Genomic DNA, 25,964 nt, shown 5'->3' with positions numbered 1-25,964 from the left:
TAAGATTAATGTGTATAGTTCTCGCGAGAACACAATAGTTCCCGTGAGAGTGGGTTGTCATGGAAAGACCAAGCTTTCCCGCTGCATCCTTCCGGCTTCCTGTCTCTGTGTGATCTTCTCTTTTGCGCATGCTCCTGACTTGATGCTCTCTGACACATTGTGACACAGCCAAGGGTTGGGGCTTACCAGAGGCTGAACTGTTGGGCCACCTGATCTTAGACTTTCAGCGTTGAAAACGGCGATCTGGATAAATCTCTTACCTGACGGCTTCTCTGTCAGGGTGATTTTTTGAAAACTTGCTTATTGGAAAAAAATGTCATGCATCACGGACATGATTTCCTTCAAAATTCTAAAAGTATTGCTCCACAGACTCCACCTAACTTAGCTGATCAGAAGTCTAGAGTCAATAGATTCCCCAGACTTTTTATGTCAACTCTGGAAGTGTATAGAATATTCTCTTTCATACTAAGCTTTTTTTTTTTTTTTTTTGGTATTGGGAATAAAAACCAGGGGCATTCTACCTCTGAGCTACATTCCCAGCCCTATTTTTTATTCTTTATTTTGAAACAGAGTCTCACTGAGTTGCAAAGGGCCTCACTAAGTAGCTGAGGCTGTTTGCCAACTGTGATCCTGTGATCCTCCCATCTCAGCCTCCCAAATGCTGGCATTACAAGTGTGTGCCACCACACCCAGCTATCCCAGGGTTTTCAAACGACTAGCATCCCCTAGTTCTCTTTTCTCTCTAGAAATTCCTAGTATTGGGGTTAGTATTTGACTGGTTCTATCATTTTCTTGGATATTTTCTCTTTTGTTGTTTTGTGTTTGGTGGTACTAGGAATGGAACCCAGTGGCATTCTACCAGTGACCTACATCCCAGCCCTGTTTATGTATTTTTTAAATATTATTTTATTTTTTAGTGTTGGGGGTTGAACTCATGAACATTATACCTCTGACCTATATCCCTGCCCCATTTTATTTTTTATTTTGAAGCAGGGTCTCACTAAGTTGCTGAGGCTGGCCTTGAAACTGCAATTTTCCTGTCTCAGCCTGTCAATTACTGGGATTTCAGGCATTCACCACTGAACCCAGCTAAATTTTTGCTCTGAAAAAAAAATTCAAAAATCTCTTTATTTTTACATTAATATCTGGGTGAATCCTCGACTTTATCAAATCTCCTATCAAGTTCTTTTTATTTCAAAATGTCAGTGTATTCGTTTCTTTTTGCTGCCGTGACAAATAACCACACATTGAATGACATAAAACATAACAAATGTATTATCTTGCCGTTCTTAAGAACAGCAGTGCAGAGTCAGTTTCAGGGGTCTAAAAGCAGAGTGCTGGTGCCTGTTTTCTTCTGGAGGCTGGATGAGAGCTGATCCTCACCTTCCCAGTTGATCACGGTCCGCAGTGTAGCAGCTTCTGTCCTCTCCCACTACTGCTTCCATTCTTACACAGTCTCTCTCTGACTCATTTAGTCTTACTTCTCTTCTACAGAACTCTTTTCCTTTTGCTGTTTTGTAGTATTTCCAAGTCTTGGCCATCCCAAATCTTGACCTTTCACCACACCTGGGTTTTAATTTAAGTTGCCCTCGACCTAAAAGTTTTACATGTACTGGCCCACTTAATCTTCACAACACTATTATTATTCCTGTTTCACAGATTCAGAAACTGAGGCACGGAGAGGTCAAATAAACTAGACCAAGGTTGCACGGCTAATAAGGCAGAGCCCGGATTTGAACCTGAGCAATCTGACTCCAGGGCACAGCTTTAACACTATGCTATGGGCCACGTGTAAATCAGATTGTGTGTCAGGCTCTGTTGTATGAGATACATATACCAACAAGTGTATACAAATCGGTACATACATATATACGCCTTTAACCCTCACGGCATCCTTAAATCAAGTAAATGGCCCAAGAGGAATGATATTACAGAACCGGACGACAAATTGAACAACTTCATATATGGAATTTTGCACCTGATGTTTGAAGAAAATGTTTCTCATCCACCACACTCAGGACTCAAGAGTTTACTCACATTTTATACATTATTATAAAATTCTTTTTGGCTTATCCATATCACTATTTTCCTCATTGAAAGTTGATTGAAGTATTATTCCCCAATGTTTACAGATACTCAATGTTGAGAAACACTTGAAAGAACATATGACTTCTAAAGGTTGAGAAATGGGAAAATTTTAATAGTAAAAATATGAGTTTTAAAAAACTTACAGAAAAATATTTTCAATAGAGAAAGCTTTAGATCTTTAAAAAGTAGGAAGAAAGATCATCTTTGACCCAAATCAACCATAGCTAATATTTTGTTAATATTTTCTTCCAGCTGTAGTTTTATCCTAAACTTTTATTATTTTGTACTTTATTTTAAACAATTATGATAGTGCTGTAAACAAAAATTTGTAAACTGTTTTTATGTAGATTATTGATAACCTCTAAAACATCACATGTAATTGCTATATAATTTTACACTTAATGTACCACTCTTTAATCTTTTCCATCAAGTTATACATTTGTAGGTATTTCTAATTTTCCAGAATATTAAACAATATCATAATGTACACATTTGCATAAAATTTTGCCTTATATTCATATTTGTTTCTACAGTATAGATTCTTGGAAATGAACTTGTTTGGTTAAAAGGTACACAGTTTTGAAGTTCTTGACAACATAGTACTTTGAAAAACTTCTAAATGAAATTGTGGCAAAATTGGCATTTTCGGTGAGGATTGTAAATTTCACAAACAGGGCACTGTGAACACCAAATGGAAGTTACACCACCATTTGAATATCGCCCTCAAGTGTGGACAGTGGATATCAGAGTCAGTAGACAGCTTTTTCTTGGTAATGGAAAACATCCTTGTCCTTATTCAAATGATTCCAGGCTATTGGAAAAAAAATAGAAAAGTCAAGTGAGTAAAGTTATAATTTGTCTTGAGTAACAATCTACAACCCAAGGTAGCAACTTAAGTTGATGTTTTGTTTGTTTGTTTTTGTTTTTGTTTGTTTTTGTTTTGGTGGTACTGGGGATGGAACCCAGGGGCCTTCTACCTCTGGGCTACACTCCCAGACCTATTTTATATTTTATTTGGAAACAGGGTCTCTTAAGCCAGCTGAGGCTGGCTTCGAACCAGTGTGATCTTCTGTCTAAGCCTCCCAAGCACAGGGATTACAAGCGTGTGCCACCACATCGGGCGAGTTGATGTTTTATAATCAAAACATGATAGCATGGCATAAAAAATACCTAGTTAAAACTGTTCAGAAAGGTATTCTGCATCATATGTTTTTAAACAAAATATGGATTTCTCATTGATGATATCTCTTTATTCTTGACTTGTTAAATAGGCCTAGCAATTTCTATTTTTTTGGTGCACTGTAGTCATACATCTCAATGGAGTACAAGATGGTAGAGACACACATGCACACATCACTCTTTTAGCGCTTCCTCACTTCCCACCCCATTCCCACCATCCTCTTTTCATCTCGTGTTTGGCTTAGTGAATGACTTTGATATGTTTGTGAATGTACATCATGTGCATTAGAGAATTTCCCTCTTTCCCCTTCTCATCCCCTCAGTTGGGGCACCTTATTTGCTGATCTAAGGTTTCTCCTTCTTCATCTAGAGTTCTTCCTGTGACCCATTTTCTCCCTCGTTTCCACATATTAGGGAGAGCAGCCAAGTTTTTACTTTTTGTAGCTGACTAATCTCACTTATAGGTTTCACAATTTCAATCATAACTCAATTAACAGTATTTTAGCAGATAAAGTTGAAGTAGTTTCAGTGGGATAAAGATATAGTTCCCTTCTCAGACCACTTGTCTCTGTACTCAGTATGAAGCAGTTTTAATAGTTTGAATGCAGCAGCAGTAGTAGCAAGATAAGGTTATGAGCCTTTGATTATCTCATAACCATGGAAATTCTTAATAATGGTAAAATTTCTTCATCCTTTTGGTTATCTCTACATTGAACGATGAAAAAATGGTGCTCACTTACAACACAAAAACTGTTTTTTTTTTGTTTTTTTGTTTTTTTGGTGGTACTGGGTATAGAATCCAGGGGCTTTCTACCTCTGGGCTATACTCCCAGAGACCTATTTTATATTTTTATTTGGAAACAGGGTCTCACTAAGGTGCGGAGATCCTCACTAAGTAGCTGAGGCGGGCTTAGAACCTGCATGATCCTCCTGTCTCAGCCTCCCAAGTCCTGGGATTACAAGCGTGGGCTACCACGCCCAGTTCTCAAACTGTCTTCACTATACAACACAGGATGTGAATTTTTTTTTTTTTTTTTTTTTTTTTTTTGGTGGTACTGGGGTTCCTGGAAGCCCTTCTACCTCCGGTATACACCCATGGGCTACACTCCCAGACCTATTTTTTTAACATTTTTATGTGGAAATAGAGTCTCTTAAACCAGCAAGGCCGGCTCCGAACCAGCGCGATCCTCCTGTCTCCGCCGCCCAAGCGCGGGGATTACAAGCGTGCGCCACCACGTCCGGCCACAGGATGTGAATTTTACAATCACTGAGCTGATTGGATCCACCTAGGCAAGCCAACAGACGCAGGAGACTCCTGGACAAATATGGAGAATTTAGAGCTTAAGTAACCATGAGATCCATAGAATTGGAAAGCTAATGGTGAGATGCTAGGGGACTGGGTGAATTCCAGGAAGGAGAAGGTGAGTGGAAAAGGTACGGGGCCGGGGAGGATGTTACCTGGATGATGACTGAGTAGGTCCCACACAGCGTCTTGGATACCTGGATGACTACTCGGATGAGGCAGATGATCACTTGGAGCCCACTGAGGGCGATGAGAAGGGAGAACAGAATGATGTTCCACTCGACCACGTGCGCCGGCTCCAGGCACTGAGTCCAGATGCTGGCGTCTGTGAGGAAACTGGGAGAGAGGAGGGAGATAGCAACAAGGCGCCTGGGCACATTCGATGCTTTAAAACCAGATGGCTGGAGGGGTTTCTGCGTCTCTCCCAGGCTCTGCCATGATCTATTCCTCTTTTAAACTTCATTAGCAGGGCCAAGGAGGAAGAGAGAAGTTCACCCTATACTTCCTTCACACCCTCCACACACAGCTCCAGCCCATCAACAACTGCACTTGCTGTAATTATCTCTCTATATGTATCTACATCTCTATCGCTATATCCGTATCTGTTTTCTGTTTCATTGCCAGATTTCCCTTTGAGGGCACTGGCTGTATTTTGTTCATCTCTGAATGGCCAGGCCTGAGGTGGTGCCTAATATACTGTAAAGATCAATAGGTATTTACTGGATAGGAACTGATTTGGGATCTCACCAGTCATCAGACCATGGCTGGACCTGCTGGCCAACTGGCAGGTGGAGCCTGGCATGTGGCATCCAGGAGCGTGCAGGGTAAAGAAAATTTATCTCGTATTTGTGTACTGCTTCCATTTAATGCTCAAACCTGCGAGGTAGAAATGATTATGATCCCCAATATACAGAGGCTCAGAGATATCCATGTGTTTGCCTGACATCCTATGGCTTATTAGTAGGATGGCAGAGACATCAATCCATATCTCTAACATCAGAGACCTTTGGTCCCAGGACAGCATTTTCCCTAAGGCGTCCATCTCAGCGGAACCTTTGATCAGTTCTATGTGAGTTACTAAAGGGGAAGGGAAGCCCTGTAAATGTCTCTGATTCTCTATCAATAAACCTAAGACCCAGGTGTTCAATAAATACTTGTTGAATAAATGCACAAATGAGTAACTTAAATGCACCACTTTGATATCAGTCTCGCTCCACCGTGCATTTGCCAGGCCTTGGAACCTTCCCTGGGAGACCAGAGATCGCGTTCCTGTGTGGTCTGTAAGCAATATTTCACCTGCGCACATTTTTCCCTGGTCAAGAGGCCGGTGAAAACAAACATCAAAGGCAGCTCCAGGGAGTGATGGAGGGGCACAGGAACAGCCTGAAACTCACGCACTACTTTGGTTTGGGGGTAGGGAAAAGTTTAGGGCTGATGATATAAAAATAGGTCTTTTGTCCCCATAGGAATTTCTCCCTGAAGGTCCCCTTTTCTGAGCTGCTTCAGACCCACAAGAGTGGCTCCTCTAATTGCTCAAGAAGGCCTAAGGTTGTTGTCTAGGTTCCCCTGCCCTGGTCTGAGGGAAAGACCTGCCTTCTACCAGGGGTCAGAGCACATGGCATCTTGTGAAACCTTTGTAATGAAGGCAGCTGGACCGTCCCGGGCCTAGGTGTGCGTGTGAGACCTCACTGAGACAAACAGAGCCAATCGCAGGTGTGGAGAAGACAGTGGAACTTCCCCAGGGAATGGTAGAGATGCTCTCTCATTTCATTGGTTACAATTTTGAGCATAGCATGGACACAAGGAGATTCAGGGGGCCTCTCTGGCCTCTCTGTCTGGGCCCTGCTCCTTCTGAATTGGCTCTGCAGATGCTGGTAGCCCATAAGGCCAGGACAAGGCTGGAGGGACACCGTCTGAGATACGGGATTGGGAGGTTCGAGCCACCAGCCTTCTGCACAAGGGCTCTGCTCTAGAGCCTTCTTCATGACAAATTAAGGAAGAGTTTGGCTCCTTCCACAACCTCCTGCACCTCATTTTATTTCTGGATCACAGACTAACCTTCCTTGTTTGGCCTGCCTGGTCCTAATTCTGTGTTTCCTGCAGCTATGACCCAGAGTATTACCACCCAGGGACACCATAATTTCCTCCCAGACAAGCCCTTTTGCACTTTTGTAACAGACTAGGTGTCCATCCTGGCCTCAAAAGAAGACTGAGTTGCAAGAACTAGTCAGGCCTTACGCTCTAGAAGTTACCAGACCATGATAGCCACAGGGCCCCAGTCTGAAGTTTGAGGGGGAAAAAAAACACACCCTTAGTTTGAATAAACTCATAGCAGCCATATTGAATGGATATTGCATTAAAAGACTGCAGAAATAAATATGGAAATAAAGGTATGTGCAGGAATGAATAAATTGATCTGATTATTAGTAAACCAAGAGGAAAATTCTGCATTAAAGTAGCAGAATTGTGGGGTCCCCATACTAATCATAGGAATGGGCCTGAGCCTGAGGCCAGATGTTCCTGGGTTTGGGGAATTTCTCCTTACCGTCCTGCAGTTCCTTCAAAAGCGTATTCCCAGCCATCAAGGGTGCGGCAGTATGGGCCCTGAATGAGTCCCAGAGCAGATATGACCAGGGAGTATCCAGAGAAAGCAATTCCAAGGGCGGAAAAGATCATCGACAGCAGGGTCTAAATTAGACACAGAAGAAGGTTTGCGCCATGGGGTGAGGTGAAGGAGTGTTGCAGGTGAGTGATAGGTCTGTACCCTGCCCTGCTCAGCCACACCTGCTGCAGTACCAGACGCTCACATAAAGATGCAAACATGGAACCCAAACATATTTGATCTGTAAAAAATGCATTTCAAAGTGACTTTTCATTTGGCGCCCCTTAGAGGAAACTAGATCAAAACTGAATTTACAAATAGTTCGAATTTTGAGCCAAATTTCTTCTTTTTCTTTCCCTGGAATTTTGACATTAAACTAATGATCATCTGCTACAGAAACACGGCCAACGGGTGTGAACCATCAGCTCGAAGTGACTTATTGAGACCTGTTACTTCTATTTTTATTTTTATTTATTTATTCATTGCGGGTCCGAAGATGGAACCCAGAGGCATTCAACCTCCGAGCTATAGCCCCTGCCCTATTTTTATTCTTTCTCTTTCTTTCTTTCTTTCTCTCTCTCTCTCTCTCTCTCTTTCTTTCTTTCTTTCTTTCTTTCTGGTGGTACTGGGGTTCCTGGAAGCCCTTCTTCCTCCGGGCTACACTCCCAGACCTATTTTATATTTTTGAAACAGGGTCTCTTACGTCAGCGCGGCTGGCTTCGAACCTGCGCGATCCTCCTGTCTCCGCCTCCCAAGCGCGGGGATTACAAGCGTGCGCCACCACGCCCGGCTTATTCATTATTTTTTGAGACAGGGTCTCACTAAATTACGGACGGCCTCACTAAGTAGCTGAGGCTGTCTGCCAACCGCGATCCTCTGGTCTCAGCCTCCCAAATGCTGGGATTACAAGTGTGTGCCATCACGCCCAGCTGAGACCTGTTACTTTTTAGGTAGGGTGAATTCTCCAAAAATAACAAGCTGTGGCATCTGCTTTTCTTTTGTCAAGATGATATTTAATGTTTTCACATGCTAGAGTATGAGACCATCGTTGACTTTGTAATTCGATGTGCAATCATCTCAAATGGCTGTTACTGTGTTAGGTGCCCATGTGGTCCAGATTTGGGCAGTGGGGATACACCTTCAAGTCAACTCCTCAGCATAACCCTATCCCTCTTTGAGCACCTCCTTGTTCTTTGGAGTCCCAGGCTCACCTTGATTGACCTAAACTTAAAATAAGTTGTGTTTCTAACAAGTGATGAACTGGTTTCTGAGTAAGGAAGTGACCTGACTAAAATGAGCTTCTGGAAGATTGTCTGGCACTGGTGACGCAGAATCCGGGGGTGAGAAAGCCCAGAGATGGTGACAACTTCCAGCAAAGGCAACAAAGACAGCAGCTGGAGGAATATACGGATACATGGAGGAGGAAATGAGTGGCCAGACACAAATCGAAAGGATAAATCCCAGAGTTGGGACACTTGGGTGAAATGGAGACAGAAACGGGGATGCCAAGCAGGGTAGTTTGGCATGGGAGAAAAAAAATCACTTCCTCTTATTGGAACCAGTGTGTGCACGCTTAGAGTCTCAGTACTTGGGAGGCTGAGACAGGAGGATTACAGGTTCGAGGTCACCCTCAGCAAATAGTGAGAGTCTCATCAACCTAGTGAGACCCTGTTTCAAAATAAAAATTAAAAAATAAGAGCCAGGTGTGGTAGCACATGCTTGTAATCCCAGCGTTTGGGAGGCTGAGACAGGAGTATCTGGGTTCGGGGACAGCCTCAGCTACTTAGTGAGTATCTTTGCAACTCAGTGAGACCCTGTTTCAAAATAAAGAATAAAAAATAGGGCTAGGGTGTAGCCCAGAGGTAGAATGCCCCTGGGTTCCATCCCCAGTACCCCCCCCAAAAAAATGGGGGATTGGGGGTAGTTGGGAGGTAGAATGTCCCTGGGTTTAATGTCCAGTACTACTAAGAAAAGAAAAAGAAAGAAAGAAGAAAGGAAGAAAGGAAGAAAGAAAGAAAGGAAGGAAGGAAGGAAGGAAGAATATTGTCAGCAAAGTGCAAGCCACTGTCTGTAGTCGACTCCTTGAACACTGGGCTCATCAGGTGGTACAACACGGCCTACACTGACTTGTTTCTGAACAAGAGCAAATAAAGCTGCCCCCCACCCAACCATCCCCCGCCACTGCTCCTACCATGTAGTTTTTGCTGCAGTTCTCACTGTGGCAACATTTATAGTTGTTATCACTGTCCAGTATGAGAAGAATCGCTGCTACTATCAGCATCTACGGGAGGGAAGAGATCACCTGTGAGAGATGGAGCTCAGAGGACCGGCAGAGGACAGGGTTCCAAGCACAGGCTTTGAGTCAGGAAGACCTGGCTTCAATCCCAGCTCTGCCGCCTTCTGGCTGTGTGAACCTGAGAGTACTTCTCCATATAATAGAGCGAAAACTCACCTTGCTGGATTGTTAGGAAGTCCTATGTGACATTTAGGGTTTAGTGTTTGCTCACAGTAAGTGCTTGATAAACATTAGCTGTTGCTCCTGTGTCTGCAATTAGCTGAAGCTAAGAGATACCGAGGAGTCGGAGTATGGACGGGAGACTGCCACCTGGGGCCGCCAACCTGCATTTTCCGCTGACTCAGTTGTGGAGGGCGGAGGAAATCCTGCACCAGGGCTTGCAGTTTGCCAGCTTCTCTCCAGTTACTGACCTCTGCGGAGCAGAAGGGAGAGGCCTGGTCCGCCTGAAACTTTATCTCTTTAAAGCAAGTTCGGTTTCCCCTTGCAAGCAAACTTTTCAGTGTATTTTGTCTGTATCATATCAACTCACTGGAAGAATTCAGTGGATTTTACTTCCCTCTCTTGGGAAAAGGGCTCAAGCTCTGCAGAGAACATGGATTTCTTTACTGTCATAATTTCTGGCTAAGACAGGTATGGACAACAGCTTCTGGGAAGTTCTCCCTCCGTCCGTGGCGCTCCCTTTTCAGTATGAATCCTGAAGCTGAGGTTCACTGTTACTTTCTTGTTTGTAGCCAGCATTTCAGGTTGCCAGATTCCTTCATCTTTCATTCCTTTATCTGTCCATTTAATTATTTATATTTCTCTCTTTTATCCTAAAATGATTTGATGTACTTTCAAAAGTATATTTTAGCAATTCCTAGAAATTATAAAGCTGGAGAAGGCTTTTCTCCCAGCTTTACATTTTACCTGGGTAATAAGCCAAAGTAGTCCTATATTTCTCTTTCCAACACCATTTGTTATTACAGATTCTAACTGATCCTGGTTTGATCTTACTTACTCCCTGCGACTCCTCAGTTCACTACAGTTATATACCAAAGGAAACAATGATAAAATAAAGCTGAAGTGCAGGAACCAGGTCCTTTACAATAGTGGCAGAAATACTTAACCCTAGCCCCTGGAGTTCTGCTGCTCAGGCATTGACTGTTGAAAAAGCGACTGCCTCTTTATTTATTTATTTTTCTTAATGCAATTGCAATACAGAGGACTAATGAGCAGTGGAAGAAAATTACCCATTATTTCACCACCCTCCTTATTTCAGACAACACTGGAAATAAATACATTAAAATGCTTTACATAGCCGGGCGTGGTGGCGCACGCTTGTAATCCCCGCGCTTGGGAGGTGGAGACAGGAGGATTGCGCAGGTTTGAAGCCAGCCTCGCTGGCTTAGGAGACCCTCTTTCCAAATAAAAAAATATAAAAAATGGGTCTGGGAGTGTAGCCCGGAGATAGAAGGGTTTCCAGGAACCCCAGTACCACCAAAAAAAAAAAAAAAAAAAGCTTTACATAGTTGCAAGAATAACTTTTTTTATGCATCTTCTAAAGCAGAACCCTTGTGATTTGCGATGGCAATTTGTCCAAATGTGTTGTATCTTTTTTCACTTACCATAAAATAACATGCATTTTCTATATTGCTCTATTTTCATAATCATAATTTTTCATTACTGCATGGAAATAACATACCACATATATTTAGCCATTTCTCTGTTAGGATGCCATTTTTAAGTTATTTCACTGTTACAAATAATGCTACTATACACTCTTTCTTTATTTTCGGTTATTTCCTCAAAATGAATGATAAGATTTGGGATCACCAAGTCCAAGGACATGAGTGTTTTCACGGACCTCAGTATATTGTACTAAACGCACCAGTAACAGCATTAGTAGATACCAGTTACATAACAACTTCAATACCACTGGGTCGTCCTATTTTAAAGTTTACTAATTTAATCTGCAAACACAAAATGAAATCAGAATGAAATGAAAACTGCCTTCTGATATAATTCAATTATTATAACAAACACCTCCACAAATGTGGAGATGGAGTGTAATGAATTCCCTTTTTCATTTATAGTGGGCTGGTGAGCTGATGGTGCACAATATGTTATTTTTAGAAACCAGACGACCAGACGATCAGGAGAGGTGTCTTTTCCTCTAAGTTGCCAACATGATTTACTGTTGGTTTGTTTATATTTAAAGAACACAAAGTCATCAGGAAAACACTCATGGATTCTTACCATTGACAATTTAAGTTTCTATTTTAAAACATCCTCCGTTAGTAGAGGTATAATGTATGACTATTAAATGGTCATGTGTCCCCTTCTTCAATGAGTATTTATGATGATGCGAGCCACTGGTTACATACTTTGAATCAGTGTCTGTCCTTGGCACCTTACTTGATTTATTTTAAGCCCTATTATTTAATAATTTATTCACCTTTTTAAAATGTGGATACTAAGGCTATAAGTTTTGGAGTAACCTGCCAGGGTTCTCATGGAACAGACAGCAGGGCTTAAATTTGCAGGCAGGTTTGTCTGAATCTCCACACCTCTGATTTTTTTAAGTGCTCCTAATACTCACCCCCTCCCCCTAAGCCAGAGAAACCATGCATGCAGACAGAAAAATCTGTTATGGAAAAAAATACCACTGGAGATTAATCAGCTTAAATTGACACATAAGGCTCATGATGTTTTTCAGTATAATATTTTTACAGGCCAGTGTCCTACAAAATTTCATTAAGACGAATTTCCTACATCGCCGAAGTTTCATTGCTGAGTAGCTTATCGAAAACAAAGCTACACCCTAATCTTAAAGTACTGCCTGCCCTTCTCTCCCTCACCCATCTTCCAAATCCCAGACCTGACATGAATGGTTTTTCCATGAACCATTATAATTATTATTATTATTATTTTTACTAGATCCAAGGCAATCCTTAACACCACCTCCCAAACCTCTGTAGTCACACTTACCATCACACCTGAAAAACAGATTCCTTCGAAATACCACACGTAGTTGGTGAGTTTATTGCTGGATGCATAGGAAATCTGCCCGTTGGGGAAATATAATAATACGTTCACAGTGATGCTCCAGAGCGCGAGGGGGATGAGCAGACAACCTAGGCAGCCTTTACACTTCCGAGAGCCCATTTTGCCTCGTTTAGGACCTGCAGATTTCAAGAGTCCAGAATCACATAAAGCCCGTCTTTCTTCCTACCTGTCTTTTCTTTTCAGATCACCTACCGCTTTCTGGGTCAGAGCCCGTCACTTCATATTCATGAGGAGCCAGGGCTTGGGACACAACTGCCACTGCCGACAATCTCGGTGTGAAATCAGTGGCTCACTGTTGGGAGAACAATAGACAGTGATCGACGGCTGGAGAGCTGAGCTGGTCTTCCTCCGGTGCCAGAGGAATGCCGTGTTTTTTTTCACTGCTCTTGAAAATGAGTCGTTTTCCCCTGGATTCAAGCACCAAAGACTTCACTCTGAGCATGTTTGAAGAAGGAAGTTGGGGCGGGAGCTGGAATGGAGACTGGCAAATTTTAGCCGACAGTGGAGGGAGAGTTAAAGAGAAACCTACTAAGGAGGCTCCTGTGAGAGCTGGGTACGCGTGTTAAGTCATCCTGACTCGATGCTCTTTTTTATGTAGCTTTTTTCCACTCAGTCCTTGCTGTGAGCTTACTATTTACCAAGTACTTTTCAAAGTGGAAAGGCTACAAAAAGGACTAAGAAAGGGATCCGGGCGTGGTGGCGCACGCTTGTAATCCCAGAATTTGGGAGGCTGAGACAGGAGGATCAAGGTTCGCGGACTGCCTCAGTTACATAGTGAGGCCCTCTGCAACTTAGTGAGACCCTGTTTCAAAATAAGGAATAGAAAAAAAATGGGTCTGGGGGTGTAGGTCAGAGGTAGAATGCCCCTGGATTTCACCCCTAGTACCAAAACCCCCACAAAAAAACAAAAAAACAAAACAAACAAATTAAAAAAAAAAAACAGAAAAGAAAGGGATCGGGCATGAGAAACACCAATTGTTACAAGATCAATATAGCCTTCCTTCCCAGAATTCACAGCTCTCATCTCTACCTCTCTGGACCATCATAGCAGGTACACATGCCCATCTTTCTTACCATTAAAGAAGAGGAGATAAAAGAAGGTGGGTGACTTTGTTGTTGTTGTTGTTGTTGTTGTTGTTGTTGTTGTAGGACTGAGGACTGAACCTAGGGACATTCTACCTCAAAGCTACATCCTCAGCACTTTCATTTGTAATTTTGAAACAGAGTCTTGCTAAGTTGCCGAGGGTCTCACTAAGTAGCTGAGGCTGGCCCCCTTGAACCTGTGGACTTCCTGTCTCAGACTCCCAAGTACTGGGATTACAAGTATGCCCCACCACATCTGGCAAGAAGGTGGTGAGTAATTTGTTAAGACTTGATAAACAGTGAGTTTGAAATAAAGATTAGGAATTCTCTCTTCTAAATTATTGCCTTAAAGAGCTACAGGTCTTCTCTGATTATGATGGTCCAAGAAAATAATTACAGGAAGGAGTCTTGGCACCGATGCTAACGACGCATAGACAGCAGTGGAGAAGAGTTCAAGGGCTGCTTGACCTGGTTTCCACCCCTTGCTGCTGGGATTCTGTCTGACTTAATAATCTTAAGTCTCAACTTTTCAGCTGGGAAACGGGGATAAAAGAATTCGTGCTTTCTCTAAAAGGATAACATGAAGATTAAATAAGTTTACATGTACAAAAAGAATACCATAGAGTCATGTGTGTAAAGATACTCAATATTGTGAACCACTATTAATTTTGTTTGTTTGTTTTTCCAGTGCTGGGTTCAATCCCAGGACCTAACACATGCTGGGCAAGTGCTTATCCCTGAGCTCCAGCTCCAGTCTGTGGTCATCCTTAACAGTTAAAAGGGAAACTAAAAAGGAACATAAGTGTCAAGGTAGTCCAGATAACAGAAGCCCAAAGAAGTCTGAATCACGAAATCTTAAAAATTTTGATTCCAGAAGTCTTTACAGGTGACATGTTATTTTTCTCCTGAAACTATCTAATTATGCGCTTTTAATTCAAGAGAATAATTATTTTTATAAGAGTAATTTTATATAGCATTAGTTATACTTTTTTTTTAGAAAATTGAGATATATGGAGCCACTTTTGGACCCTAATAAAAGGAAACTAGAAACTAGCAGTCTTGCACTATGATAGGGTTCGAAGAGGTTTCTTGGCACCTGCTCCTGGGTGTGATTTCTTTTCCCTTTAGTGTCTTGAATCCAAGTGGATCAACAAAGCCTGGACACTAGATTTTTCCCCCCAAAAGACAAACAAGCAGCCTAAATGCATATCTACTAGAGTTCTTGAGGGTAGTTGGCAAGAGAAATATCATTCTAGTTGAATAGTTATTGCTATGTAGAGAGAGATGGGCAGAGAGTTCACGAATCCCCGCAGGAGAGAGACAGTAGTGGAGGACCGTGGAGCTGTAGCGGGCTCAGGAGGGCTGAGGACACAGAGGGCAGGAGCAGCAACAAAGAGGGGCTGTGCTTGTGAACCGTGCATCCCGGTGCAATAGGAGGGATAGTGGTTTAGAGTTATGAGAGAGAGAGCAAGAAAGGCAGGAGCTAGTGAATGGGCTGCGGGGATTTAAGGTCATAGAGATGCTCCAGGTACTGGTGAAGATCTGACCTAGAAACATGTCGTGGGCTAAATCATATCCCCAAGAAAATGAGTCCTGATGTATTTATTTACTTATTTTCCTTCTTCTTTTATTTATTTATTTTTTTGTGACTGAGAATTGAAGCCAGAGGCATGTTACCTCCAAGCTACATGCCTAGCCCTTTATTTTATTTTTTTATTTTGAAACAGAGTCTCCCTACATTGTAGAGAGCCTCACTAAGTTGGTAAGGCAGGCCCACGAATCTGTGATCCTCCTGTCTCAGCCTCCCAGGTACTGGGGTAACAGGTGTGCGCCACCACACCCAACTGAACTCTTTCTATAGCCCACTCTTTATGACCTTAAATGTGACTGGACTGAAGATAAGGCCTTCAAAGAGCTGGCTGAGTACCAATGAAGCCAAGAGGACAGGCCCTACTCCAATCAGACTGGTGTTCTTTTTTTTTTTTTTTTTTTTTGGCATTGGGGATGGAACCCAGGGACCTTTCACCTCTGAGCTACACCCCCAGTCTTATTTTTTATTCTTTATTTTGAAACAGGGTCTTACTGAGTTGCAAAGGACCTTACTAAGTAGCTGAGGCTGTCCTCGAACCATGGCCCTCCTGTCTCAACCTCCCGAATGCTGGGATTACAGGTGTGCGCCACCACGCCCTGGCTTCAGAATAGTGTTCTTAAGCAGAGGAAACTCAGACGCACAGGCCAGATGCCAGGGCACCTGTGCACAGGACAAGGTTCACATGAGAGAGTGACCATCTGTGAGCCGAGAAGAGAGGCCTCAGGGGAAACCAACCAACCCCCCAGCAGCTTTCTTGGGGCTTCTGGCTGCCAAGGCTTGGAGAAAATAAATGCCTGTAGTTCAAGTCTGCAGTCTGTGGTGTTGGGCTACACAGGTCCTATTGAACTGATCCCAGGGGTGACCCTGGGACTGAGTGGCCATGGTGGGTAGAAGACAAGAGGGTGGGAGGAAGGAACTGAAAGGACCAGGTATTGGCTTGTTAACTGTCAGAGAGAATGGACAGTCTTAGAAAGCCACGTGTGGCTGCGTGTGGAGGCACAGACCTGTAATCCCGGTACTCAGGAGGCTGAGACAGGAGGCTCGCAGGGTGTTGAATCTGGTCTCAGTAACTTAGTGAGATCCTATTTCAAAATAAAAAGTAAAAAAAAAAAACAAAAAAAAAACTGGGGGTGTAACTCGGAGGTAGAATTCCCCTGGGTTAAATCACCAGTACCACTAACCAAAAAAGAAGAAGAGGAAGGAGGAGGAGGAGGAAGAGGAAGAGGAGGAGGAGGAGGAGGAGGAGGAGGAGGAGGAGAAAAAACTAGATGTTAAAAGCACTCTTGGAGGCATGAAAGAAAATGACCTTGAGGGAGAGTGAACTGAGGATGGGAGATGAAGAAACTTCACCCAGGGTTGAAATTTAGGGTGACCTTTAAGGTGGAGGTCAACATGCCCCCCTCCCTCACAATGACTTCTAAGCAGAGCAATTGAAAAAAAAATAAAACCACTCTATTTGATTTTCAGTTTTCTCCATCTTAAAACCTGCTCTCACAGAGGTTCTATCAGATGCTGCAAAGAGGAGCCAGAAAGGCAGTAGAGGAAGAAGAGGACGATGGCTGAAGGAGGTCGTTGGCTACTGCCGAGAAACCCGGAGCTGCTGAGTTCAGTCAGACATTTGCAAGGTGCTAAGAAATTTTCACCTGGCTGAGATTTCATAAAACGTTTTATTGTCAATATTGTGTACTTGGAGAGGAGCGACTGAGAGTCTATTTTGTTGATGTTTATGGAGAGTGGAATATTCTGGGTTTTTCTCACCTTGTAAAAACACCAGGGCTTCCGGGAATTCCCAGATGGCGCTCAGAGTCAGGGCTCACTCAAAGTAATCATGATAAATTGACATTCATTGAGTTCCTCCTGTGTGCTGGGCTTTGTGTGAAAATGTTTTTATAAGAATTAACCAATAAAAAGCTCCCCCAAGATGAATTCTTATAATGATGCTCAAGCGAAGATAACCCCGTTTTACATGGGTACAAAGAAAAAAAATAGATCTAAGGAAAAAATTAAAAACACGATAAGGAATGAGAAGTCAAACCCGAGACTCTTGTTCCCTTTTGGACTCTTCTGATGTTCATTTTTGCTTTGATAGTTTTATGCACCGATGCGTTCTTTATTACAAAAAGTTTCAAACATGGAGATTCCCATTCCCTGGCTGTGGCTGCCTAGAGTCTGTTCTGAACACATACGGGGTTTCCGCCAGATGGATTAGCTAGATAGACAAGCCGTGTCTATGATGGAATGAGGTCAAGAAAGGTCAACATAGACGGCTCATGTCCCCAGTCAATCTGCAAATGGCACCTCTGATGGTGGCTTCACGTTCCAGGTAGTTAGAAACACTCAAGGGGACATGCACGGTCAAATGTCGCTTGGAAGACAGTTCAGCAAGAAGTGGGTGAAGAAGACAGGGCTGGCTGGAAATTTTGAAAAAAATTGAGAAAAGGAAAGTTGAGCAATTTTCTTGTCTTTGGTTACCCCATCAGTGAGAATACCAAATGAAATCTCCCCCCACTGCAGAGAACTAAGACATTGACTTCATTTCATTCCTAAGAATTTTTTTTTTTTAATCTGTCTTTGAAAAAAAAAAAAGAAAGCATGTGTGTTCATAAATAACATCCTTGAGGCTGCTTGCCGGACTCCGGTAAGCTCCCGATCTTCTTGCCAAGGAATTCTTATTAAATCAGGATTTTTTTGTGTGCTGGTCTCCAGTAACTGGCAGGGGTGGCGGGGCTGCTGTGCGTACCGGCTCCTATGGTCTCGGCTTCCTGTTCTCCACAGCAGAGCCGAGGAAATCCGCAGGATGCCTGCTACGTGGGGGCTCGGTGACTGGGAGGAAACACCCCACCTAAAATAGTCCTGGTGTGCGACCTCTGAATCACTTTGGAGTCAGGGTTACCGTACCATCCTGGAATTAATCCCCTAGGGGATCGGAAAGGGGGAAGACGGAAGCATCTGAAATAAGTTTATCAAAAAGAAAGGTTCGCCACAAAGATCAAAATGGAGCAGCAGAAAAGGCTAACATTCAGAGCCTGGTTTCATCACGAGGGTTTCAAAGTCGATGACTTGCTCTTTCCTGCGTCGACCTTGGGCACAAAGTCCTGGTCAGGGTCCGGCTTAGAGACCCATCGGGAATGAATATTTGCTTAAAAGTACATTAGAAAAGCATCAGTAGGGCAGCTGTGTAAACAGAGAGTGGGCTGATTGGACACAGTCTTCCTGAGATCTGTGTTTATAATTCTTTCTCTAGAATTATCTGACCCACAACGTCTACAATGCCAATAAACTCTGGGTTGATATTTGGTTGAAAATGTGCCTTGTAGCCACTTGCTTGCGTGAATGGCAGTGCTGCCCCAAATCAGAAGGGTACTTCATCTTGAGAAATCAAAGTAGAAAATCAATGCTCTGCCCAAATAGAAGTATTTGCTTTGTGGCACTGAGTTAGGAAAGAGCCTGTTCCATCTGCCACCTGGAACCAGTTGAACTCGGCCATGTCTGGATACCAGGGAAATGAGGCTCAGCGCTCAAAGGGGCTTGTATTTGTGGGGACAGCTGAAACATGGTGCGTGTCAGGCCTCCTCGGCTCCTTCTGGCCCCTGTCATGTGCCACACAGCTCAGCATGTCCTTGCCGACGACATTCTGTCTTACGTAACTCTGTGCCCCGGCCAGTGGCTACTTTTGGTATATGAACTGGGCTGAGGCAGTTCAGTGGGTGGGCACACAAGCACACAGACACACGGATACACAGACAGATGCATGATGTGGAAAATCTCCACGTGGAGCTTCTGTGCTCCTAGCTGGCTGCCACTGGGTACCCGAGGCTTAGACCTCCTATTTTAGCCTGGTGCATCCAGAAAAAAAGCCATGTGTCACTTCCTTTTTTTTTTTTTTTTCTTTTGCGGTACTGAGGATGGAACCCAGGGGCATTCTACCTCCAAGCTACACGCTCAGCCTTGTTTTATATTCTTTATTTTGAAACAGGGTCTTGCTGAGCTGCAAAGGGCCTCACTAAGTAGCTGAGGCTGTCCTTGAACTGCGATCCTCCCATCTCAGCCTCCCAAATGCTGGGATTACAAGCGTGAGCCACCACGCCTGGCAGTCTCACTTTTTATTGATGCCTCCTTTTTATTTCTTTAGAGGGACCAGGTAGAACCTGCATCTTCCCAGCCTTAGTCGGTTGCGCAGCACTGAGGAATCGGGACTTAATCTAAATGAAGCCAGAGAAAATAAAGGCTAGAGACACTTAAAAGCGCATACTGGTTTCAATTTGAAGGATGGACTGCTATTCAGAAGGTGTGGTGCTAAGACAACAGTCTAGAGATGATCCCAGTAATTTCTTTTTTTAAATAATCAATTTATTTATTTATTGGTGCATTGTAGTCATACATCTTAATGAGGTACAAGATGGTGGAGGCATACATGCACACATCACTCATTTAGCCCTTCCCCAATTCCCACCCCATTTCCTTCCCCCTCCATCCTTCTCATGTTCAGCTTAGTGGTTGACTTTGATATGTTTGTGAATTTACATTATACAAATTAGGGAATGTATATCATGCTATATGAACATGATATACAGCAATGTATATCAAGTACAATGGAGAATTTATCTCTTCCTCCCTTTTGTCACCCCTCCCCAGTAATTTCATCAGAAATAAAAGCTAAGCTGGGCATGGTGGTACATGACTGTAATTCCAGTATGTGGGAGGCTGAGACACAGGAGGATCACAGGTTTGAGGCCAGCCTCAGCTACTTAGGCCCTCAGCAACTTAGAGAGACCTGTTTCAAAATAAAAAATAATATAGGGAATGGAGTGTAACACAGAGGTAGAATATCCTGGGTTCAATCTCCAGTACCAAATACTACTACTACTTCTAAGAGAGAGAGAGGGAGAGGGAGAGAGAGAGAGAGAGGGAGAGAGGGAGAGAGAGAGAGAGAGAGAGAGAGAGAGAGAGAGAGAGAGAGAGAGAGAGAGGAGAAATGAAGGCAAAATGTTGGCAAAGAAGCACAGAAATTCTTATTCCTTGCTGATGGGAATGCAAAAGCATCTTTATTCACATTCACCAAAGACTGGAAGAGTTAACAGTCAAATGGCAAATAAATTGTACATTTACAAAAGGAATACTAATCAGTGGAAAGGAATGAGCTACTGGTTCTACAGCCTGGGTGAATCTCAGAAGTCCACTGAGTGAAAGGAGCCAGGACACACTGTGTGGCGCGTTCACACAGAGCTTCCGGGGTGGCGATCAAATCAGTCACTCCCCGGGGTGCAGGGTGCTTGACCACAAAGAGGCACATAGAACTTTTTAGGGGGATATAAATACTTTATATAGTAATTTTGGGGGGAGAGCTATACATACTTTGTATAGTACTTTTATCATGGTGGCTGTTAGACAACTGTGTACATTTATTAAAACCAAAGCAACTTAGTGAGACCCTGTTTCCAAAAAAAATATAAAATAGGTCTGGGAGTGTAGCCTGGAGGTGGAAGGCCCCTGGGTTTCATCCCCAGTACCATACCACACACACACACACACACACACACACACACACACACACACAGAGAAATTACATCTCAATATGCCTTACTTTAAAAAAAAAAAAAGGAAAAAGAAAAGGAACAGAAAGAATTGGGAGTGATTGGACAGAGAATAGGGAAGGGAAAGTGAAAGCTGTTTTAATAATTAAAAGAACAGACGTATTAATAGAATAAGTGGAGGTCAAAGGACAACAGCAATACTGAGCTGATGGTTGCAAGGCTGAAATGCTGGGTCATGTTAACGTCTAAGAGTGAGTCAAGAGATGCTAAGATAGTTCCATCCGTTTTAATGTTAGTACTTTATTTGATACTAGAGATTGAATCCAGGGACCTTCTACCTCTGAGCTACACCCCAAGCTCTTTTTTATTTTCATTGTTTTGTGGTGCTGTGGCCCCAGGGATGCTATACTTCTGAGCTGTCCCCCCAGCCTAAGGCCTGAAGGAGGGAACTGGGAATGGGGTGCTCTTCCAGGCTGGATTCATCCCTCTTTGGAGACAGTGCAGCCTCTTGGATGGTAAAGAAGTCGTCCCTCTTTACTGGGTCTCCCTGGGTCAGAGCTGATCCACAGCTGACAAGCTGGAAGGCACAGGCCAGGGCTGGCAAGCTGGACTTTCCCCCGAGGGGAGCCACGGGCCAAGGCCTGAAGGATAGAAAACCTTTTCTGGGATGTGATGACCAAACTCCAGAAGAACCGCCTGTGTGGAGTGTTGTTGAAATGAGTGGGGAAGTTGGTGGGGGCCCCTCGCTGGACTCACTGGGAAGGGGCCAGAGGACCGCCTGCATGCTAGAAGTTAGCAGGGGCACCCACAGAACTTTCTGGAATGAGCTCCATCTTTTTTTTTAATTTATTTTTATTGGTGCATTGTAATCATACATCACGTTGGAATACAAGACTTGAGAGGATATACAAGCACACATCATCCAATTAGCCCTCATCCAGTCCCCATCCCATTCCCTCCCCCTCCCTCAATCCCATGCTTGTTTGGTGATTAACTTTGATACATATGTTTATGTACCTCCTGCTTTTTAAAGAGGCTCCATCCTTCCCTATTCCATGCCCTCTGATTGGTCACCTTAATTGCTTCACTATAGGGCCCTTTCTATAGCTCAACCACTTCCTGTTGCCCCTTTCCTCCTAGTTATTGCTAATTAGGGGGAGCATCTGGTTTTAATTTTATGCGATATTTCTCTGTGCATGCCGCGTTGCAAGTACCGATCCCACTCTTGACGGCCCCAGTTGTGGCCTGGCTACCCGGTGGACTGATCCAGACCTCGCTGGCTCAAGCAGCAGCCTTGCCTCGTGGGAGGCCCCGATTCTGGTCTCGCTGGCCCTGACACTGGCCTTACCCCTCAGCTGGCTCCGATCCCGGCCTTGGAGGCCCCAGCACCAGCCTTCCTCACGGCAGGCTCTGATGCAAGCCGATGGCCCCAGCATCTTTGTTTCGCCCACACAGCAGCCCAGCATCACAGGGGCAGGGACAGGATGTTTCCCAGGAAGAGGATCCTCTTTTCCCTCCAGAGTCCCTCTACTGTCCTCTGCTGGCAAAGCTCAGCACTGCCTCAGCCTGCAACGGAGAGCTGTTCCATTCACACAAGCAGAGAATCAGAGGGGGCATTTGACACTGAAAGCGGATACATTCAAAAAGGCCTCAGCCAGTAACAGTTGCATCCGGGGAGAAAAAGTTGATAAAGCTCAGAGGTGAGAGAAAAGCTTATTTGTTGTTGTCTTAGTCCTGTTTGATTTGAGGGAGGCACACTGGGAAATTTCTTTAGTGTCAGTTGTCTTAGTCTGTTGTTACTATAACTGATTATCACAGACAAGGTCATTTATAGAGAAAATAATTTACTTTGATTTGTGGTTCTGAAGGCTGAGACATCTGGAATCATGGTGCTAGCATCTTTTTGGCATTTGATGAGGGTCCTCTTACTTTGATATACCATGGCAGAGGCAAAAGGGCAAGAGAGCATCCATGTGTGCTATAGTCAGCAAAAAAGCAAACTTGAATCCTCAAGTCTTTTTATAATTATCATTAACCCATTCATGACCTAAAATTTTCTCATCAGGTCCCACATCCTGACGCTGTTGCATTGGGGTTATTTCCAATTTTTTACCTGTTACAAATAATATTCAAATGAAAAGCTTTATATACATGACTTTTCATATTGATGGAAGGAAGTATAACTTCAGTGTAGTTTCCTATAGTGGATTTTCTGGGTCAAAAGGTAAAAAGCATAATCATAATTTTGTGTGTGGGGGGGGTACTAGAGATTGAACCCAGGAGCTTTCTACCTCTGAGCTACAACCCCAGCCCTATTTTATTTTTTATTTTGATTGGTAAGTCTCACTACTTGTTGAGATTATCCTCGAACCTGCCATCCTCCTGTTTTAGCCTCCCAAGTACTGGGATTACAAGTGTGTGCCACCATACCTGGCCATAATTGTTTATATTGCCCAGTTTCTCCCATCAGGGGTCGTACCATTTGGCATTTCCATGGGTGTGGTATTGCAGTTCTTGTTTTCCCCATAGCCTTGCCAACACAGTTTGTTTTCAAGCTTTAGAATTGCTAATCTGGTAGGTGAGAAATGATATATTGGTATAATTTTAATTTGCATTTATCTTATTTTTTATTTTTTAAATTTTTTATTGGTGCACTATATTCATACATCATAATGGGATAAAAACTTGTGTAGATATACATGCACACATCGCCCAGTTAGCCCCTACCCAATCCCCACACCATTCCCTCCCCATCCCTCCTTTCCATGCTTGGCTTAATGGTTGCCATCTAATATTATAGCAATTTATCCAAAATTAACAATGATAATCTCACATAACATTCATTTGTCTGATATCGAACTTTTGACCACTTAGAGATAACATTTCAGTATTTCTTTTTGCTTTCTTTCTTACCAGAGGATATTTTTAAGGTAAAATAATTGTACATTTATTTTTTTCAGAAAAAATCTATCCTAACATGAAATATGAACTCTAAATACCCAAAACAATCTCAAAAAAGAACAAAGCTAGAAGATGTACATTTTCTGATTTCAAACCTTATAGAGCTACAATAATTGAAACAGTGTAGTACTGCTATAAAGGCAGAAATATAAGCCAGTGGAGTAAAATAAAAAGCCTAGAAATAAATTCTTCCATATATGGTCAAATTATTTTTGACACAGTTTCCAAGAATATTTGGTGAAGGAAGTAATAATATTTTCACTAAATATTGTTGAAAAATAATAATTACATGAAAAAGAATAAAATTGGACCCTTACCTAACACCATATATAGATATTAACTCAAAATAGATAAAAGACCTAAATGTAAATCTTTTTTTTTTTTTTTTTACCTCCAGGCCTATTTTATTTTATTTTATTTTATTTTAATTAATTTATTTTTTAAATTGGTGCATTGTAGTCATATATCAATCACATTGGAGTACAAGACTTGAGAGGATATACAAGCACACATCATCCAATTAGCCCTCCTCCAGCCCCCGTCCCATTCCCTCCCCCTCCCTCCGTCCCACACTTCTTTGGTGATTTACTTTGATACATTTGTTTATGTACCTCCTGCGTTTTAAAGAGGCTCCGTCCTCCAGTATTACATACCCTCTGATTGGTCACATTAGTTGCTTCACTATAGGGCCCTTTCTATAGCTCAACCTCTTCCTGTTGCCCTTTTCCTCCTAGTTATTGCTGATTAAGAGAAGCGTCTGATTTATATTTTCTGCGATATTTCTCTGTGCATGCTGCGTTGCAAGTACCAATCCCACTCTTGATGGTCCCAGTAGTGGCCTGGCTACTCAGTGGACTGATCCAGACCTCGCTGGCTCAGGCAGCGGCCTTGCCTCATGGGAGGACCCAGTTCTGGTCTCGCTGGCCCCTGAACCGGTCAAACCCCTAAGCTGGCTTTGGTCCCGACCTTGGAGGCCCCAACACTGGTAATGTCTCACAGCAGGCTCCGATGACGGCCTCACTGGCCCCAGCACCGGCTTAACCCCTTGGCAGGCTCTTATCCTGGCCTCAGAGGCCCCAGTACCGGCCTTGCCTCAAGGCAGGCTCCGATGCCGGCCTAGCTGGCCCCAGCACCGGCCTAATCCCTCGGCAGGCTCCGATCCCGGCCTCGGAGGCCCCAGCACTGGTAGTGCCTCAAGGCAGGCTCCGATGCCGGCCTCGCTGGCCCCAGCACCGGCCTAACCCCTAGGCAGGCTCATATCCTGGCCTCGGAGGCCCCAGTACCGGCCTTGCCTCACGGCAGGCTCCGATGCCGGCTTCGCTGGCCCCAGCACCGGCCTAACCCCTCGGCATGCTCCGATCCCAGCCTCGGAGGCCCCAGCACTGGTCATGCCTCACTGCAGGCTCCGCTGCCGGCCTCGCTGGCCCCAGCACCGGCCTAACCCCTTGGCAGGCTCTTATCCTGGCCTAGAGGCCCCAGTACCGGCCTTGCCTCAAGGCAGGCTCCGATGCCGGCCTCGCTGGCCCCAGCACTGGCCTAACCCCTCGGCAGGCTCTTATCCTGGCCTCGGAGGCCCCAGTACCGGCCTTGCCTCACGGCAGGCTCCGATGCCGGCCTCGCTGGCCCCAGCACCGGCCTAACCCCTTGGCAGGCTCCGATCCCGGCCTCGGAGGCCCCAGCACTGGTCATGCCTCAAGGCAGGCTCCGATGCCGGCCTCGCTGGCCCCAGCACCGGCCTAACCCCTCGGCAGGCTCTTATCCTGGCCTCGGAGGCCCCAGTACCGGCCTTGCCTCACGGCAGGCTCCGATGCCGGCCTCACTGGCCCCAGCACCGGCCTAACCCCTCGGCAGGCTCTTATCCTGGCCTCGAGGCCCCAGTACCGGCCTTGCCTCAAGGCAGGCTCCGATGCCGGCCTCGCTGGACCCAGCACCGGCCTAACCCCTCGGCAGGCTCTTATCCTGGCCTCGGAGGCCCCAGTACCGGCCTTGCCTCACGGCAGGCTCCGATGCCGGCCTCACTGGCCCCAGCAGCGGCCTAACCCCTCGGCAGGCTCCGATCCCGGCCTCTGAGGCCCCAGTACCGGCCTTGCCTCAAGGCAGGCTCCGATGCCGGCCTCGCTGGCCCCAGCACCGGCCTAACCCCTCGGCAGGCTCCGATCCCGGCCTCAGAGGCCCCAGCACTGGTCATGTCTCAAGGCAGGCTCCGATGCCGGCCTCGCTGGCCCCAGCACCGGCCTAACCCCTCAGCAGGCTCTTATCCTGGCCTCGGAGGCCCCAATACC

At 44.4% G+C, this 25,964-nt stretch overlaps 1 protein-coding gene across 1 annotated transcript; it reads right to left on the bottom strand.

The window, feature by feature from the left end:
* Positions 1-1,712: 1,712 nt before the first annotated feature.
* On the bottom strand, positions 1,713-12,770 carry TM4SF18 (transmembrane 4 L six family member 18; the record flags this gene model as incomplete). Its single annotated transcript, XM_080696596.1, has 6 exons — positions 12,706-12,770; positions 12,436-12,629; positions 9,364-9,453; positions 7,116-7,258; positions 4,726-4,906; positions 1,713-1,778 (listed from the first exon to the last, which is right to left on the bottom strand). The coding sequence occupies exons 2-6, from the start codon at positions 12,610-12,612 to the stop codon at positions 1,713-1,715; spliced, it is 657 nt and encodes a 218-aa protein (XP_080552722.1). The 5' UTR covers positions 12,613-12,629; positions 12,706-12,770.
* Positions 12,771-25,964: the final 13,194 nt, after the last annotated feature.

This window comes from Muscardinus avellanarius (assembly GCF_963383645.1).
Source record: "Muscardinus avellanarius genome assembly, chromosome: 5".
Lineage (NCBI taxonomy): Eukaryota > Metazoa > Chordata > Mammalia > Rodentia > Gliridae > Muscardinus > Muscardinus avellanarius.
Note: the sequence above shows the minus strand (reverse complement) of the source record. Positions and strands in the feature narration are given on the sequence as shown.